The sequence below is a fragment of the Acipenser ruthenus genome, chromosome 8 (assembly GCF_902713425.1).
Source record: "Acipenser ruthenus chromosome 8, fAciRut3.2 maternal haplotype, whole genome shotgun sequence".
Classification (NCBI taxonomy): Eukaryota; Metazoa; Chordata; class Actinopteri; order Acipenseriformes; family Acipenseridae; genus Acipenser; species Acipenser ruthenus.
Genome location: NC_081196.1, coordinates 13,974,178 through 13,994,207, shown reverse-complemented (window position 1 = coordinate 13,994,207; position 20,030 = coordinate 13,974,178). Strand labels below are relative to the sequence as shown.

General features: G+C 36.2%; 1 protein-coding gene across 5 annotated transcripts in view; it reads right to left on the bottom strand.

The window, feature by feature from the left end:
- Window positions 1-382: 382 nt before the first annotated feature.
- The window catches only part of LOC117405645 (solute carrier organic anion transporter family member 2B1), a 31,847-nt gene continuing 12,199 nt past the window's right edge, over window positions 383-20,030 (bottom strand). For all 5 annotated transcript variants that reach the window (XM_034008853.3, XM_034008854.3, XM_034922492.2 and 2 more), the window contains 9 exons: window positions 19,462-19,592; window positions 15,066-15,174; window positions 14,231-14,395; window positions 11,594-11,792; window positions 10,860-11,028; window positions 9,323-9,492; window positions 8,437-8,501; window positions 4,580-4,700; window positions 383-3,901 (listed from right to left, as the gene is read on the bottom strand). In XM_034008853.3, coding sequence (XP_033864744.3) covers window positions 3,733-3,901; window positions 4,580-4,700; window positions 8,437-8,501; window positions 9,323-9,492; window positions 10,860-11,028; window positions 11,594-11,792; window positions 14,231-14,395; window positions 15,066-15,174; window positions 19,462-19,592 — 1,298 coding nt within the window. In that variant the 3' untranslated portion in view covers window positions 383-3,732. The remainder of the gene's footprint in view (window positions 3,902-4,579; window positions 4,701-8,436; window positions 8,502-9,322; window positions 9,493-10,859; window positions 11,029-11,593; window positions 11,793-14,230; window positions 14,396-15,065; window positions 15,175-19,461; window positions 19,593-20,030) is intronic.

The following is a 20,030-nucleotide window of genomic DNA, read 5'->3' as shown; positions in this document are numbered from 1 at the left end:
GCTAAATTGATATATATTGTAATTTGATTATCATAGGGATAGCCTTTCTTTACACATTTCATTGATGTGGAGTGGAGAAATGTAAACGTTTTAATGGACAAAGTCTGTGTTTATGTTATTTGTTACACACTAGCTCTCCTGGAACAGTGAACCCTGGTGAGCACCAGTGGCACTGTAGCACTTTGCTAGTGGTTGCATGGGTTGATAATGGTGTACTAAAGGCTTATGCAGTAGTAGTTTAACAAGAGGTGGGTAATAGATAAATACAAAATGAAATAGCAAAACTAAAACTAAAATACCAAAATGCATAATATAACTCAAGAGAAAGGGAAAGGTTTTTTCAAAATAAGGTTTAAAGAAATCGAAAAACAAGATACACAAATAATATTTCTTATCTTTTTATTATTAGTATTATTACTTTTATGACTGTTAATATATGTGTGCACTTCTTTATTATGCAACAAGAAAACAGTGAAAAATATACAATGGCTCAAACAATAGGTAAAAAAAATACACTTCACATTCATTTTCCAGAAGTGGATTATCCTTCCAGTGATTAACTGCCAGTAATTGTTCTTACATCCTCACAGGGGTAGTTGGGAACTGTGATTCATTTCATGCAAAGAACTAACATCTTACAGATCAGTGTTTGAAATTCAAAAGAGAATGACAAAACACATTTTTCTAGGGTTATTACAAAAGCAAATACAACATACAATATATACAGTAAGTACAGCTTAATGTGTTCCTACTGTTATACCCAAATAAACAGTTCAATGTTTAATGCTATTTCTTTACTTTCATACTAAACAATTTCTAGGTTGTTTTATAACTATTAATACTAAAAGTATTTACAGCTGTATGATTCAGTTACAGTAGACAAAGCTTTGACCAATCAGCATAGATTCCGGTAGATATGTAGCTTGAGTCTGAGGATGAAAAAAGATATCCGAATAAGGGAGTAGTGATTTAGAGGGACATTTCCTTTGTCTGTTTACATTAATAATACATACCAAACACAATCTAAACTCTCAGCATTACATTTGGAAAAAAGCTTATTCGAAAAGTACTACTAACATTAGTCTAGTTAGTTTTGAAAATACTTATTGTGGTACCCTGAATGATTTCCATATATGTGTGTATTTTTTAACCTTTACTGTTTCTCGAAGTTTTAAAATATTTTCTTGATGTGGCATTCTTCTCATTTTTACTTTCTCATTTAAATTTTAGTATGTAAATACTGGCCACCATATTTTTAATGTACAAAACAAATGAAATGAAAGAAACAGCATTGCTAGATGCGGTATAAAACGTATTGCGGGATGATTAGACTATTTGGACCAGAACCTCACTATCTGACAGAGATTCCCTCAATTGAGGTCAAACAATGCCAGGTGACCCCCAGAAAGGAGATACATTTGCAAAGGAGGTGGTGGGGAGGAGCAGAAGAAAGACTTTGAGAATATTTTGTGAAAGGTGGGCTTGGTCTATAAAGTACTGTTTAGCCAAAAGGGTTAACATAGTGGACTAAACCTCTTCCCTAGAAATACAGAAAGCCCCCAGTGAATACCACTGTGTGGTATATCATAGACACAGAGTTGAAAAGCCACAATATCACATCATTTATGAAGGACCTGGAAGCAACAAATACTTGCCAAAAAAGGCCTGCAAGCAAGATGGCTGTCAGATTGAACAAGAGAGAACAATATAAATCCCGAAATTAGAGCAACAGAACTCAGAACTAGTCATAATGACTAGAAACAAAAAGAAAGAAAAAAAAACTATAAAAGGCAGGTATAGCTTTTAGTCCAAAATCTTTGGTTGTTACCTAACATGATAAGAGCCACCACAGAATTGAATACAGACATTCTGAAAACGTTTCAGATGTTAAAAATGTGTTGTGCCCTGATTTAATTCCCTAACTGGAATTTGCTTAAATCTGAAAGCATTCAAATATATTTGTAAAATATTGTACAGCATATATCCTTAACGAAGTATCTACGTCTGTCCACTAAGCTGAACCTTGTATGCCTGAGGGATACATGGAAAAGCACTTAAAATAATTTTGTTTTGAAACTATGTGACAGGTATAAATCACTTCATGCTGCAGAAAGACTATTAACCATAAGTAATGAAACCTGGCTAGCACAACCACCACACGTCATAGCTTGTAGGGGACCACTGTAGCAGGCATCTACTAAAACAGACGACGATCAACTCGAGACTATATCAATAATATCAATGAAAAGGAATATATATGGAAGGGATTGTAAACTTCAGATTATATCAATGAGAACCTGGGTTCTGATACACATCAGTTGAAACTAATTGTTTAGAAACTCAGGTATTCATCTTAAAGCATATAAAATTCAGCTTTAAAGGTGCATAGATACGATATCTTCATCAGGGTCAGCTGGCTCAGCAAGTCTTGATAGATAGTGCCCTTAAATGCTCAGGTTAATATATGTTTCACAGCATTAGCAGCACTCTTCTTGTAGTGACACTGGCCTGATGCTAATCAATAACTCGCCAAATGATGAGGTCCTAGTACACACCATTTGACCATATGATGACAGACAATTTTCCATTAAATCAATGTCATCCTAAAACATAAAACCATGTGCTACAGTAATAAAGAGTTAATTTATGTCACAGTGTATAAAAAGCAAATAAATTGCAAAAAATATACTAATAAAAATATACTCTACATTTAGGTGTGCTTAATTATAGTTCATTCATATTTAACTTTCATTCATCTATGCAGACACATATACAGCCCAATGTGTAAACAGGCAAAACATGCACAGTATTTGTTGATATATCCGTCTCATTCCCCAGTCTTATTGAAGCACAGCTGATATATTTGTGGAAGAATATCACCAGCAACATTCCATTTCAGAAACGTCTGCAATGCAGAGAGCATCCCATTAGAGCTACATACCAGCAAAGAGAGATATATGCTGTCTGTATCTTGATTGCTGAACCAAGAGCAGCCATGATTTAGATTAAAATTTAAAAAATGCCAAAGCGTCTATTAATTCCACTATACTTTATATAAGTAAGGCTGTAGAAAAAAATACATTTCTCCTTTCAAAAAACAGGAGTTAAAACTGGAATAAACACCATATTTGCTTATCCTGTTCATGTCACGTAGTTACCTGACTTGTTTCAATTAGAAAGTAGATTTTTTAATACATTTGAACCTCAAAAAGCATTGCACTTGAATATGGTGCCAAAGCTACTGCTTTATTGTTATTATTTTATTTAGCAGATGCCTTTATCCAAGGCGACTTACAGAGACTAAGGTGTGTAAACAATGCATCAGCTGCAGAGTCACTTACAATTACATCTCACCCGAAAGACGGAGCACAAGGAGGTTAAGTGGCTGAGATGGGATTTGAACTGGGGACCTCCTGGTTACAAACCCTTTTCTTTAACCACTGGACCACATAGCCTTACCAGTTTTTAGTTATTTTTAAACATAATTGTGAAGCATAAAAATATGACCTAATTTCATGCTCTCCCTAAATGCCTTTTTAAATGCACTTGCTTAAGTTGTTCATAGGCAATTCTTCAGGGTTGCAAGTCCTGGTTCAGACACAATGATCCAATAGTTCAACAAGATACACAGCCATCCAAAACAATTTTTTCTGTTCTATTATTTGGGGCTGGTTGGCTTCAGAGAAATTAAATCATTCTTAAATACCAACTGTTTTCTGCTGTAAGATTTCATCACACAGAGGAGTTACTGGATTTGTCCAGAACCAGCTGCTCAGTGACTTTACACATTTCAGGATTTTTCTTCCCCTCTCGTTCTGTCTCCAGCTTTGACAGGATTATGAAAACCATCAGAAAACAGAAGAAGGCACCACATTCGAACAGGAGCTGCAGGCCGAGGTATCTGCAAGACAAATGGATTTTGTAGGTTCCTCAGATTATTATTATTATTATTATTATTATTATTATTATTATTATTATTATTATTATTATTATTATTATTATTATTATTATTATTTATTTCTTAGCAGACGCCCTTATCCAGGGCGACTTACAATCGTAAGCAAATACATTTCAAGTGTTACAATACAAGTAATACAATAAGAGCAAGATAAGCATTAATTTACAGGCAAAAGAGGATTTAACTGTATTGACACTTTCTCAGTTTTGTGTTATTTGTCCACTGCTGGGTCGGTTTTTTGTGAGAGTGTAAAATGGAAAGGGTCTGAAAATTAAGTTTTCTTCATCATGTTTTCAGTTGACCGTGTTTAAGGATATTTAAGCAATAGGACCTGGCCCTATCAGAAGGTAAGGTTTCAATTGCTTTTAGAAAATGGAAACATTACAACGTGAACTTTTATTTTCAACCTGATTGGTCATCAAGTACGTAAAGGTCCATTACAAAAATTATTTCCACATGTATTGCTTCAGAAAGGTAAAATTCAAGTTCTTGCTGCTGACCAATCAGGTGAAAGGAAATCTTTGATACATTTTCTTTATTCATTAATAAATAAATAAATAAATAAATAAATCACCATCTCCAATTAACTTTTAGTATTTCCAAAAAATAGTTGTACAGTACCTTTGTCTGAAAAGATCATTGTCATAATATCTGCAGGAAGCCTTCTTGTTATATTTGGTCTCCCAGGAAATACATGCCGTGTCAATAGCGCTGCCAAACAGAACCGGCCCTGGCATCCAAGCTAAAATGAAAAATACAAACCAAGTTACAACGTAATACTGTATATAAATAAAGTGCTCTGGATTCACTAAGGGGTTGAGTTGAAGAGTTTGCAATGAAGTACGACCAGTGCACCAGATAAGGTTTTGGGTCATTGTGTAATTTACTCTCCAATTTAGACACTATGGGATAGATGTACTAAAGTGTTGCGCCTGTCGCAATAGTTGCAAACCAGTTGCAAACGAGTTGGAAGTCTAGGGTGAAATATACTAAACAAGCACAATGCTATTAGCAACTTTTTAGGGAATGCTTTGCGGCAGCAGTTTTTCTTTGCGGTTCAACCTTCGATGAATATGTAATCATGGGTGTTCCTGCATAAATTTTCAAAAAAGTGGGTGGAGATGAGGGTTCTCAGATATTATAATGAGATGTACTAAAGCTCCCGTCAATTGTGACACTTACAATGGCATCAATTTGTAAGAACTTTTGAAAACATGTTTTAAACAGTCGCAATTGTCGCTGGCATTTCCCAGTCCTCTTTTTCTCGTGGGTTGCCAGTTGTGCTCAATGCATTTTTGAGGCGAACACCTAGTACCTAATTTTCATTAAAGTCAGGGTGTACTTACAAGCCTTGAAAACAAATTTCTATGACATTTCTGGTTTCCCCAGCATGATAGGAGCAATAGACTGCACACATGTGCCACTAACCCCTCCAGCTCATTCTGAGCATCTGTATAGGACCATGATCTATTGTGTGTTAATTGTCTAGGCTACTAATTAGGCCAAGTTAAAAAAAATAATAATAATAATAATAATAATAAAACACTAAAATCATTTAGTTTCAATTTAAAATAATCTTTTATTCACATTGTACACCATTGTGTACAATGCAGCAGCATGATTTATTTTGTGTTACCGGTAGGCTAAAGCAAAAAGACAGTGTGCTAGGTATTCACCTGATTTTTCGACTGTACTGTATACTGTATAGGCCTACTGTACAGATGTATATTTTTACATAATGTAATGTGTAGCCTACCCAAAACACAATTATAGTGTTGAGTACTATAAATGTATGTGTGCGATTTTATTGTATTGTTTTTAAACCCGACACCTCCTTATGTTGGACAAACATGTCCGGTTTAGCGAGGGGCTACTGTATAATTATTAAAAGCTTTTTGGGGGTGAAGGTGGGGGCCCCACTATAGAATCTGATGGGATTGAACTGCCTATAAATATATAACAGTATTCAAATAGGTAAAATGAAGACGGAACCGAATGCATTGTACAGATGACGTTTACATTTAACAAAAACAATGTTATTTTGATTCTTGCACCCTTGCATGTATAGACGTTATCCTTCGGGCACCCTCTGCTGCAGCAAACCACAACTCAACTCCCGCTATTTATATGAACAATGTCGCACGAGATCTCGCTAAGAAGACTCAACAGATATTTAAATTACTATATTGTGGCTCTTTTCATTAACATATTTTCTCTTAGTACATACGACAAAATGTATACTTTGCGAATTGCCGCAACGAAAATGCAAATTGCGGTATGTTTGCACCGCGACTGGCCCATCTTAGTACATCTACTCCTATGTGAATAAAATGTATTTTGGGTGAGTAAAAGTCAACATTACCTTGAAGTCATGAGTACTTCCAATAAATACTGTGCATACTCATGGCTGTAACTAGCTATGAGGACACCGAGGTCATGTCTTCGGTTGTTTTTTTGCATCATCAATGCTGATGCTCATGTACAGATTCTGGTAAAGTACAAAAGACTCCTTAATTTTCTCTGTTGGTTTGCTGTGTAACATAGATTTGGAGGTTGAATAGTAAATACCAAGCAGTCATATAAATACTGCCAGCGGGAGCTTGAGACCCAAGTTTGACCTCGGTAGAATGCCACCTCTGGTTACAATGATGAGCATACTTTAACTTATGGGGCATGCATTAACTACAGCTTTACATGTTAACTGCAATTTTACTACTGTACAAAAAAAACTTACAATAAAAACAAAAAAACAACACTTCCAACACTCCAGATGGAATATACTTAAAAGCCCTGAATGCATATACTATATATTTATAAAGAAACAATAATATTGTATTCCTTATTGATCGCCTTGTAATAGCAATATAAACCATCCCGACTCTCTCCAAACACAGCATATTATAGTTATTGTATAGATTTACCTTCCAAAAATGTGGTTGACAGATAGGTAAATTGGTGGTGCAGGTTGAGGGGGATGAAGACGACACAGAGAAATCCAGAATCCCAAATTAAGAATGCAGTCACTTATTCACCAGTCACAAACACACATCGCAAGTGAGTGCAGTGCATTCATCCATATGTTGTATTGTTTTTTTTTAATTTTTTTTATTAAAAACATGGGCTTATTGGTCACACGTTTCTGGCAATTCCAAGGCAGGCTGCAATTAGCTGTTCCAACATTCTAGCTACTGCATGCAGTATATTCACAATTGACCATTGAGACGCAGGGAACCAAGGAAGTACCATAAGCTTGGCATGTGGATTCAAGCTGTTCTGCAAAATTGCAATGCGTCTTCGGTACACATGATCTTTTAAATCATAAAATAACCAGGTATTTTAATATTTCAACAAGGTTTACTTATTTAAAGACTGAGAAAAAAACGTGTTTTGTGGAATCGATCATGGTTTAGTTAATGAGTGCTTGTGATTGTAGAACTCAGTAACAAATTGCAACACAGTGTAGCCCGAAGTATTGGACATTGAATGGATTACTGCAAGGCACAACACACTTGACAAGATACAAGATTTAAAAAAAAAAAAAAAAAGCAAAGCCAAAAGGATTGCATAAGCATTGTGCTGACAAAATACCTCCCTCGTCCATTTAAAATCTAACCCTAAGCATTTGCTATAGAGCAGCATTTACGCCATTTTCTAAAGGGAATAACAAACAGATTATATTACAAACTGAACAAGAAATAACACTCTCAAACTTGCCTGGCAAAACAAAAAAATTGACGAGTAGCATGTCACATTATCTTAGACCAATTTGCTTGGCAGTAAACACATGGGAAAAAAACTCATTTAAGTTTGAAACAAATGTAGCAAATACTCTTGGGTATTTTGTCTAACAAAATGCAAAAATAATAGTAAAAAAAAGAATTACAAAAATATATTTATATATTTGTTCAAACATAAGTGTCTTCTCTTCCAGCTAATTTGTCAACATCTGCAGCTTTAAGACTACAAATATCTTGTTTTGGCCTATTCCCTGAACGAGATTCCATGCAACATGTATTGAGGGTACAATCACTATTTGCCTTCTATTGCACTAAAATAATTTGTTTTTACATAGATGCATCTACACAATGTGAAGGTACAGATTTTCTTGTTATAGATCAGAATTGTCACATTCTTGAGTGAGACCTAATCTTTTAAAACCTGACTTATTTTTATGAAAACTGGTAAAAAACGATAATAAATGATATCCATTCAGAAAATAACATAGGAAAGCATGTGATATTATCTCAAACTGCACTCAGTAGATTCTTATCCTAAATGCCACTCATCACTTATCCATGGGTGGCTTTTCGCCCTCCACTTTTGGGCCTGACTTTGGCAGAAATGATAATTTCACACACCCCAGACACAGCTGACTGTTTTACCAATCTGTCTTTCTGACATTAAAATGTTTTATTTGTGCATGAATTTGTTTTGGCATGAAATGTGATTTTTGTTACTGTAGTTTTTAAATAACTTACCAAGAACTCTCAGTATCATGAACTGAATTCCCAGTGCGAGGGATTTGTCTTCTGGGGGAACTGACCTGTAGAATAAGGAAGGTGTAATCTTGTTAAAAAAAAGGTCTTGGTTATCATATAATAAGACACAGGTGTATATATTAGGGCTTTTGCTTCAGTGCACTGGTGAAATGGTTAAGTACTTGGAAATAACAAGCTGGTGTGTATAGAAACCCTTGGTTATTTCTAGACTTGCTTATGAAAAGATGGAGCCAACTTTAACACAGCAACACTACAAACACAAATATCTTAGAAAACTCTAAAAACCAATAAAACAAGGTTTGCTGGTTCATTTAAACAAAAAATAGTGGCCATTTAAACAGCTAGTGGCATTGGGCTTCCATCCAAATACATTTCAACACTGTAGTTTATAAAACCAGGATTACATTAAATCATGTTTTGCAGGTACAGGCAGGAATTGGCAGGTGCCAAAAAAATGCTTTCAGATACCCTCTGTTGGAATCTACTGCTTGGTTTTGGCAAAGCAACAATATATTTGAAGGAATTACTTATTTTGTACTATTTTGTCGAAGCACTTGCCTTGAAGCCACCTGCCAGTGAAAAATACACGTGTAGCTGCTTGACAAAATGGCTAGCCTTTGTGTACAAGTGCATGGTTAAATTACTTTACATTAAGTTGCAAAACCAGCATACAAAGCCAGGCACATACAGTAGGATCACTGTCACACTGGTGCCTGTACAGAATCATTTTAAATGTTCTTCTAAACACCCACTACAAGAGTGTTTGTGCTTCTTTCCCAACACATAGCTTGTCAATTTGCGGTTTGATTTCTGATAGTCCCATGTAAATATATTCCTTGATTGAACTGGATTAAAAGTACCGTACCGTAATACCATTATAAAGGAGGGAGTGTGTGAGAAAGACGCAACGAAGCCTGCCAAGGCTGATAACACCATAAAGGGTAAGAGAAGGTGGGAGCAGCTGCTGCCACATTGGCCTGGAGCAGCAGTGGCGTTGGAAGGATCTGTAGAGATGCAACTGCAGTCTGTGTAGGTCTGTTGTAGGAATACAATAAATAAATCAAATATTATTATGCAAAACAATTCTGTAATCACAGTATACAACTACTGGTTCTAGATATCACTGTGCATCATTTCTGTGTAAAATGTTTGGGTTTTTTCTGACCTGTAACAATTTTATATGCTATTGTTCATTCTCCCTGCTTTGATGATATTGCACATGCTACTGAATATTCTGCTATATATTAGGAAAAGCTGGGACATTGGCAACTTTTGCACAGGGTGCTATACTTTCTAGTCATGTGTCATTACAGCTTATAGTGCTTTAAACTAGGTCTCTGAAACGTTTAGAAATGCCATACAGTTTATTTTTTTAATGGATTCTCAAGCTACATTTCTGAACCACTGTTCAGGTCAGGCTTACTGGTGAGAGCTGTTAAGACCTGGTATATGCACTTCCTCATTTACACCTCAGGTCGTCAGTCTTGTACCGATTCCTCTGCGCCACTATTGCTTAAATTTTACTGAAATGCTTTTTCACTGCTATAATTGAATTGGCTTGTCAAATGGCAACTTTATTGTGGTCTTTATAAACAGGTGGGGCCATATAGTCACAAAACATTTATGCTAAGTTCTAAAAATAAAACAAAACTTGGCTGTAAAAAAAAATAAAATAACTATAGAGGTTAATTTAAGAGCCCCTACTCACACCTTTGCTGTTGCTTGATAGTTATGTAACATTAGCAGTTTACAAAAAAAGGTTGCAATCTCAGCATGGTGGTAAATGCTTTGTGTATAGGGCCCTTGGTCTTTATATACAAGATACTTAACATGGGGAATACATATAGACAGGGATTCATTGTTCATTATCATCCTTCTTCACAGCTATTTTCTTTACTGTGCTATATTATTATGAGTTCATTGAAGTTTATTTACAACATGAACATTACGCAAGGTTTAATTTAAACTTTAAACTTTCTTAAGAATGCAGTCATACTGCTTTTTAAACTCTAAAGGTTATCAAGGAAGAAAACGTCTTACTCTTTCATGGACGTGTGCTTGATCTGTTTATTTTCTTTTATTTAATACTTTTTCGTGTATAAAGCGAGCTGGTAAAACTAAAACGGTCAAACCTACATTGTAAACCTTTTAGTACATTCCTGTAGAACACTAAGTGGGGGGAAATATATTTACATAAATGATAATGACAGTATATCTATTGTCATTTGCAGGCAAATACTTAACAATATATGTTTACAAATTCACTTTGCTGATTGTAAAATGGAAGCAAGTTGTTATTCTTTTGGTTATTACCCCTTTGAGCAAGATGCACAGTCAAAATAATTGGGGCCCAATTCAAGTATTGATAAACAGACAAGAGTATCAGAAACAGCTGAACTTACCAAGACTTTTGGTTCCTTGGTCTTCTCCATAGTTTCAAGGGTAACGTTTCTACAGCCAGCATGACATGGAGAACTGTACTCAACTCCGTCTGAACCACACACAGGATTGAAAGCCTCCGCCCGGCAAGAACAACTACTGATGCATTCTGGTGTATTATTATCAAGATACCTGAAACAGACATAATGAAGAAAATAATATTTCAACTTTTTTGAATATCTTTCTATTAATAACATGTTCTCTCTATGCCTGTTTAATTGTGATCTTTCAACTGGATTTAGGCAAAACCGATTCTTAAGATTCTAGTTTCCACTTGATTTGCAGATAGGAATTGTATGTTCCTTTAAATGAACAATGGGGAAATAAGGAAACTGGCATCCATATTAAGGGTGATTACTCCCAAATGCTGCTAAACAGCTTATTAAGTCCCAGTCTATAACTTAAGTAAAATGAAAACAAACTCTTGACTGAAGAAATTAAAGCAGACCACTGAATTAAAACAGCAATAGTAATACTGTATTAGAAATTGTGACACTGACAGTTTTGAATAACTATACAGTATGGCTGGATCCAGATAAGGCAATGAAACTTTACCAGATAGCAAAATACTAAAGTATAAAATTAGCAACCAGTTGTGGAATGCATGCTTGGGTTCTAATTAATAAAACAGTGTTCTATGAGTTCTATGCTAATAAAACAGTGCTTGACTTGATTAAATTGCAGTAACATATTTTACCCATTTGAATATTCAGTATTGAGTCCAGCAACTTTCTGAGTGGAGCATCCAATGAAGAGCAAAGGGGTGGCCAACAAAACGCAGATAAAAAGTGAAACTGTACTCATCAAAGCTGCGCGCTTCAGCGACAAATGCAGCCTCTTCATGATTGCACCACCAGTGACAATTCCTACAACAGCTATGGGGATATTTACACCTCCTGACAAAAGGGAGAAAAAAAGAGATAGGTGTACTTATAACTGAAGTGCACTGTTTATAGTATGAGTCATCACATAAAAATTTCAGATTTCACTTTTGTTTTTGACGCTGGTCTGCAAATAGAACAGTGACAGTAATGGACTGTCACTGTTCTATACAAGCATACAGTCCTCCACTATCACTGGTTTGTAGATTGGGTGCAGGAGAAGTGAAGTGGTGGTGGCAGTGAACACAGACTGCTTCAAAAGAATCTCTTCTGCACATTCCACGTTTTTTCAATTGACACCTCCTTGATAATTAACATGTGCAACACCTGCTATTGCTCAAAATAAGTGGAAATAAAATGTCTCAAAATACAAATTTCAGAAGCCCCTGTAAGTATATATTTGCATGTAGTTACGTTCTTTACTTCTGTACTAACTTTCTTTTGTTCTTCATTTGTGATCATACAAGTACACATAATGATGGGTTTTTGAGATGCAAAAAAAGAAATTGCTTGGTGTAGTTTAAAAAGGAAATACTTTTTTTATCACTGCTTACCAGGGCCGGATTAAAGAATGCAGGGGCCCTACGATAACCTATATTTTGGGGGCCCTGTGCATGGTGAATGGTGTTATTGGCATACATAGAACACAAAATAATGCAATATGGATCACAGACATAAAAAAAGCTTCAGTCTCAGGCAGTAAAGTACAACAGCATTAGCAAGTGCATAATATAACATCCACTGGGGTTAATGGGTCAGTGGTTTTGTTAGTTTACCAGAAAGTCCAGCATCTATTATTAAGGCCCTGTAAAAATCGCAGTTTTTTTTTTTGTTTTGTTTTTTCATTCACAGCAGTGTCACGGTGTAAAGATTTGTTATTCGCAGAATGTGCACTATTTTATAAATTATGTGTAGAGATAATTTTAAAACAGCAAATAGAAGAATGCACTGACATCATCAAAATCAACTTTTGGGCATTTGTGCAGGTATTACATTTGGATATATTTTGCATTGTTTTAAAGTCTTAACAACATTTTTAAGCAAAATACTAAGCTATACCTTAGTGTTTACATCACTGTTGCTAAACATTTTAACAATAACACGCATCAATATCTGCGGCTATGACAGACATTGCATTATGGGTAACTTATGTTTCGCTCATGCCCGGTAACAAAAGATATACTGATACAAAATATATAGGAAAGAGTGGAAGTCTGATGGTGAAGTAAACGTAGCGAGAGTTCTCTCAGATGTCATTTCTTAACAATGACAGTTGAAATAGAATGGGACTAAAACTGCTGTCAAACACATACTCCACATTTGATTTAGACTGCAAAGAAACAACCGAACTTTAGCCTAATTTATAGCAGGCCTCCTCCACAGCTGCTGGCAAAGTTTGATGTGTAACAGCTAATGCAAACCATTTCAAGGTGACTGCACGTGTACATAGTTTAACTGAAGTTTAAAAGACTTAAACATTTCAGTTCATAAAGGACCTTTTCTTTAAATTGTTTGTACATACATTCTTAGATATACAGTATCTCCTCACACAGACCAGTAATGAGATTTCAAGTAGGTTAGATTTTTTTATGTTTTAAATTATTGGTGTATAAGATGAATTATAATAGTGAAAGTAATTGTATTTTTTTAATTTATAATATCTGTGTAGCTTTACTAGTCGCTTAACCCTGGTTACAAAACTTTTTTGTTTTTTTCTTTGAAGACCTTTGCTTATGCAGTTCCAAATGCACTGAGTAGCTACACAGTGTGTGTGTGTGTGTGTGTGTGTGTGTTTGTGCACTGATGAGTTCTGATCATTTTAATACCTTAAGATAAAAATGTAGCAAGAAACTGAAAAATACCATGTTTATTGGATTACTTTTAGAGCTTGTTTAGGCAACATAACATTGGGCTACTTTTGGGCTGGTATTTGGTTGACTTTGGGTTACAAATGAATTTTAATTTCTGGCAACCCTGGATGTACAAAAGATCTGCACTGCAGACACATTTTTAGACTTTTTAGAGACATCCATTTTCTTGTTTACAGTGTGTAGTATTTTAATTTCCCACCTAGATTCAGTGTTGCTAAATCTCACAAGCAAAACAAAAAACGGCACTGCCTTTCAAAAGAAGCCCAAAAGCCCAGCCCATTTCAGAAGGAAGGGAGTGGAGGTGTTTTTTTGGTATTATACATTAGCACGGAGCTGCTTGCGTGAGAGACTCAGAGCAGGTATGCTGTAATTGAGAAGGAATGCCTAGCCATCATAAAAGAAAAAAATGAACCGAAAGCAAGCTTCTGTGCACCTCTCTTCCTGTGATTTTGGGCCTGGCCGACCACATGCAGTTTTTGTAAAATGTCCCAAAACTGATGACCTTGCGTGGGCCCCAATTCTGTTGGGGACCCTTCGCTATAGTATAATTTACGTATAGGTTAATTCGGCCCAGCTGCTTACCAATCAATAAGTTTGCAAAAGATGCTGTGACAGTAAATTGCCTTTCCAGAAACTTGGCCATGAATGTAGCTAGTCCAGCAACCATAGCAGACAAATTAACTTCAGCCAATACCACCAGTAGAAAAATGGGGCTCCTCAAGGTCCTCAGCAAAATTCTAGGGAAACCTGTAGATAAAGATCAAATGCAAGGTGACTAACTGCCTTATATAGGTCGGATATTTTTTTAGACTAATTTACGTCAAGGGATTGATGAGTCAAACACCAGAGTGTTCTGTCCAGTTATAGATTTTGCTTCAATTTCTCTTAAATATAGTAACTTAAACCGGAATCATCAAAGCAATAAAACCAGACCAAAAGTTAGAATACTGATCCTGGTGCCAAAGTGGAGTAGCTCCGTCCTGAACATAAAAACAACATACTGTAGAGATCATAATCCTTATCTTTACATTAACATCAGAATCATTATCCTTTACATGACAGTAGTTAGCTTTATGTTTTTTTTTCTCTTTTTTAAAAGTTGCTTTGAAATAAAGGACAATGAGAATGGCCTGAAAAATCAAAGTTTATGGCAATTCCATATTTATACTTAATTGTGTATGACTGTGCCCTAGTTTTGGTTTTAATCCAGGCCAATAGTGCTCAAAGTGATGACATGTCTTAAGAGCACCCATATTCAATATAATTACTGTATACCAAAAAGTCTACTGTATACCATAATAGTCTTACATCTATTAAAAGTCATTCATTCTACTTAAAGAACCTTATTGGAATCATCCACATACTGGTTTAGATTTCTTCACACCAAGTCAAATATGATTTTTGCTAAGTAACTTACTTTTGATGAATTCCAACAGAGTGAGGTCTTTTAGTAAATCTGCCTTAGTTTTCCCATCTTTCATTAGTCCTTTCTTTGTTTTATTTTCAGATGTTCTCAATTCACTTCCCTGAAAGAATAAGTAAGATAAATTACAAAAAAAACTATAATAATAATAATAATATCCATGTGCTTTGTTTTAGTTTTAGATTCAAGCAGCATCTCTTTCAAAAAGCATTTAAGAAGCCACTCCAACCTGGAACTGACATCTTTTACTGAAACAGCTTCAAAATAAACACACTCTACCATTCCAAATCATGACCTAATAATAACAAAACTTTACACATAAAAAGTAGGTTAAATAATTACAAAGTGCATGAACAGTACCCTTACAAGAACTTTAAAAATACAATTACCCTATAAACACACTAGAAGACGGACCTGCAGTAGAGTATCCGTGTATATTGCATATTACTGTATTACCATGAAAGTGTCAGATATGAACATGTAATATAGTAACACTCTACCAATGTTTCACACTGTTGTAGCTATCCTTCTGCTGCCATTGTCCCCTAGTACAGGACCTGTAAGAAAATATATCTGCACTATGACTGTGTCATCACACAAAATGCCCCTAAAGCTCTCGTGCACTCCCTTAAAAAGTGGGAAGTCTACTAAGACCCCCTCCTCATTATTTTTGGTCAGTGTTCAACTGGCTACTAATATGGTAATTGTATAGATGGAAGGTAGAAAAAGAAAACAGTGGCTTAAATTAATAGGAAAATACAATATTAGATGAGCCAGAAAAAGTGAGTGTTGTGAATGAATAAAATTAATTAAAAAAAGAAAAAGAAAAAGTACATCCGTGTACATTGCAAAAAAAAACATCATTCTGATTTCAAACAACTGAATCAAGGAAGTTCTGTCATTTGGTAGCAGTAAAAGGAATTAGCCTTCCCCCAGAGTTTAAAATATGGCAGTTCTGAGGAGAAAAGTACCTCCTCAAAAGTTGAATGTATTGCTTCCAGATGGAGATAGGATTTTGCCTTAAAGGGCCAGGAGCCCAGTTGTACATGCTGTTTTTTTACTTTAGGACTGAAATTGCACAAGACATGGTAATACCCTGGAACCTCTTCTTTGTGATGGATTTCCCATGAGAGTCCATTTCCCTTTGAATCTGTGATGTAGCTTGCTTGTCAAGCAATTCCCTATATCACAGTGAGCCACTGGAATCATAATCTATACTTACTTCCCCACTTATATTTAACACTTTATATATTTCTATATAAAAGAAAGCTGCTTGTTTGTAAATTTCAAAGACTACAGTAAATGATACTGTTGTAAATGGAGAGAAAGAGAAACCTTAAATAAATGATCTATTAAGCATTTTGATTTCACTGCTTTTTTCACACACACAGGCAGCCAGTTGCACCAAAAATAAACCATTTGGAACTTTTTCAAACAAAGAGAACACAAAGCAGGGTCCCAATAAGGAAGGAAACAACAGTCACCAGAGACAGGGAGTTAACAGTAGTTAACAATAACCAAGAATCCAACAGGATGCATTCTGTGTAACAGCTCAGCTTCCGTCTTACCCAGAAAACATACTGTAACCTAAAAATTCAACTACCTTTTATTATATTTAGACATCAATATTCTAAATAGCTCGTCTCCCAAGGGCCAACTATATTATGTTGTTGAGGTAAGTGTTTCTCATATTATGCCTCTACATCTAAATTGTTGCTCACTTCTTCCTGAAGTAATTATCCCTGGCTTGTTTCAATACTGCTTTCAATTAAACTTGCTGCCTAAATAAATAAAGAACTCTACAAACATTCATTGAGTATTGTGTTTATTAACATTAAGCAAGGACGGCCGGATAGCATACTGTACATTATTCTAAAGTGGAGTTTATTACTCTGTTTGTTACAGTGAGTGGTAAAAGAGACACTTTTGACTGTTTTACTGTGTCCTATACTGTGCACAAACACATAGGCATCCAGCCAATGCTAATATATATCAATAGGGCTCTTGCGTACAACATTGCATAATTTGAGTTCTGGCTGAGAGTAGCTTTGTGATTACCAGTATCATACTTTAATGATTGTATTAAAATTTGTCTTTGCTTTTCATTTCTTTGAAAATGAAGCCTCTGTGTTTTCCAGTAAGTGAGGGACCCCATGGGGGGGAAAAGGGAAAGCTTGAGAAACAAGCTTTTGTAGGAAACTGATTGAATAGAAAATGTTTTGCCAAAATAGTTGTTGTTTTTTCTTGTCAGAAGTTCAATGCATACCATTCTGCCCAACTTTAATGTCAATGTAAACACGGCCACTTGTTCCTCAATTTGACATTAAAATAATTACCTTGTTGTCTTTTTTTTATATATATTTTACCCTTCTGTGAATTCTAATTGCGTAAGAAAGCAGACCTTTGTGACCCGCCGTTAACAAGCTTCCTCCCCTATTGAAACCTGTTAGAACCTGCACTACCTGTAGCATTGGCAATTATAGATGGCATATCCAGGCTCTATTATAAAGTGGGAAGAAAAATAGAAATGAAGAAGCGAACTGCCTTATTTATACTTAAAACATTTTACAAGAAGCCCTTGCAACACAGACTTAATCTTTTTTAAATCTGTAAAAAAATCAATCAACCATATGAGGCACGTTAAAGGTATATGCATTAAGAGCTCCTGTTGTACACTTCTTCTAAGGAGGGGGCCCAGTTTCCTCTGAATCACACCACTAATGATGGTATAGATTAAAAAGGCAAGTTCTGACAGTCTTAGCTCCTTGAATCCAAACACTGAGTGACATAATATGGTTATGTTACTCAAACAGTTTCGCTTTTTGAAACTTAATGCCAAATTATTCGGTTCATAGATATGAAACTGCTGAAACAGAGAATGCTTTCAGCTTTATTTGTTAGCTATACTTTTCCTTTCTTTAACCCAGACTATGTTCCACATAGGTTTGTTTTTAGCACTGCAAAAGAAATGGTTGAATAAAAGAAGGAAAAAATATTGAATACTGTGACTAGGAGAGAAGGAAACTGAGCTGCAAGTCTACCTCCTGACCAGGGAGGGCACTAGGTAAGGTTGGTGGTACGCTTTCATAGAGAGGGCCCGACTTGATGGTAGGACGAAACCGGAAGTCGGCCATTTTGGAGAAAGAGTGTAGTTGCAGGACTGCTAAACAAATCCATTGTGATCAGCTGTGGGGCACTGTGATAGAGAGAGAAAGGATCGATGCTGTAAATCTCCCTCCCCATTAGAAAGGGTGCTGTGTAACGGGGAAGGTACGCTGCCTCCTAGATCCACCACCTCGGTGGTAGGTGGAAACCGGAAGGTGACCATATTAGGAGGGGCGCGTAGCTGCAAGTACTCAGGATGATTCCATTGCAGTCAGCTGAGGGGCAGCCCTCTATTGGAGAAACCAGGGCGACGCGTTGACTGCAGCCGGAGCTAGTGTTTTGTTTACCTTTGTGTTACGTGTCTGTTTGTGTTTTAGTAGAGGAGCAGGAGGACGGGAGGCTGTAGCCAGAGAGCCAGCATTTACCCCAGAGCACGCCCCTCACCACACAGCACAACACCGCACAGCGCACGCACCACGATCCAGGAAAAGAGCACAGTTTTCGTGCACGGAGGATTGTGGCTAACGGCGTGTCTTTTTGTTTACTTTTTGGACTTTTAACCTTTTTGTTATTTTGCCCCAATATCATCGATTGGTAGCGGGGCTTATTATTATTTCATTTTTGTATTACTTTTTGAACTTTCTGTTGGATTGTAATAAATATTGTTATTATTGGGAAACGGCAGCCTGGACATTATACTCTTTTTGCACTGCACCAGTCATCCTTACCACAGGCACACAACGATTGGATAGAGCGTGGCACTGGGCTGGTCACAGGGAGGAGTTTGGCAGTACAAAGGAGATGCAGCTATGTGAGTATGGCCCCTTAGGCTGAAAATACTAAAGCGCTGGAGTGCTGTTGTTTTGATTTGTTTTTTTGTGTTCGCAGACCAGTAGAGGCTAGGGAGCTTCAGCCATGGAGCTAGCACAAACCCCAGAGCAACACTACCACTGCACAGCACAGCACAGCACAGCACAGCACCACAGGAACGCCACCTGTCCTGGAGCACTTTGCCATGCACGGGTGGATTAAAGGACTTGTTTATTATTTAGTTAACCTTTTTGTTGGGGACTGAAAACCCGCCGTTTTACCCCCTACCATTGTTGGTATAGGGGGTGACAGAAATTAAAATAAATGGACGTTTGTACTGAAAATTGCCATTGTTAGGAGAGGATTTTATACACAGGATACATGTGAATTGTCCTTGTTGTGTAAAGTTATCATTCTGTATTAATACCCAATGGGGAGTGATTTACAAATAAAATATGCTCTGGATATTCCTCACCTCTTTTGGCATCTCTCTTGGGAAGAAGAAATAAGGAATGCAAGTAACTGCAAGAAAACTGGCAGAAACTAGGAAACCAAGCCACCAAGCTCCCACCCAACGGGGATCACTAGTAGTTATGTCAATGCTGTCTGTAAAAAGAAGGGGGGAAAAACACACACTAATTGATCACAGACATAAAATCAAATAATTCCTGTTATATTACCAATTTCAATAACACCCAGACAGAATTTCCTCCCCAAAACAAGATATTAAATTACCAACAATATGGTATACCATTATATTAATGGGAAACTGTTATGCTACTTTGTTTACTTAGCCCAAGGGAACAGAGAAACAATTGAGCAAGTATTATAATTGGGCTGCCACCACACAACCATAAAGAATGAATAATAAGAGTTAACTTAAATACTAATTGGTGCGTATGTGTAAAGATATGTATTAACAATGCAACCAATGAGGCTACTGCATTCATAATGTGGAAAGGTGTATCTTATTTCATGATGGCTAGTTGGCCACCTCATGTATTGTACTACTTGTATTGTAACACTTGAAATGTATTTGCTTAC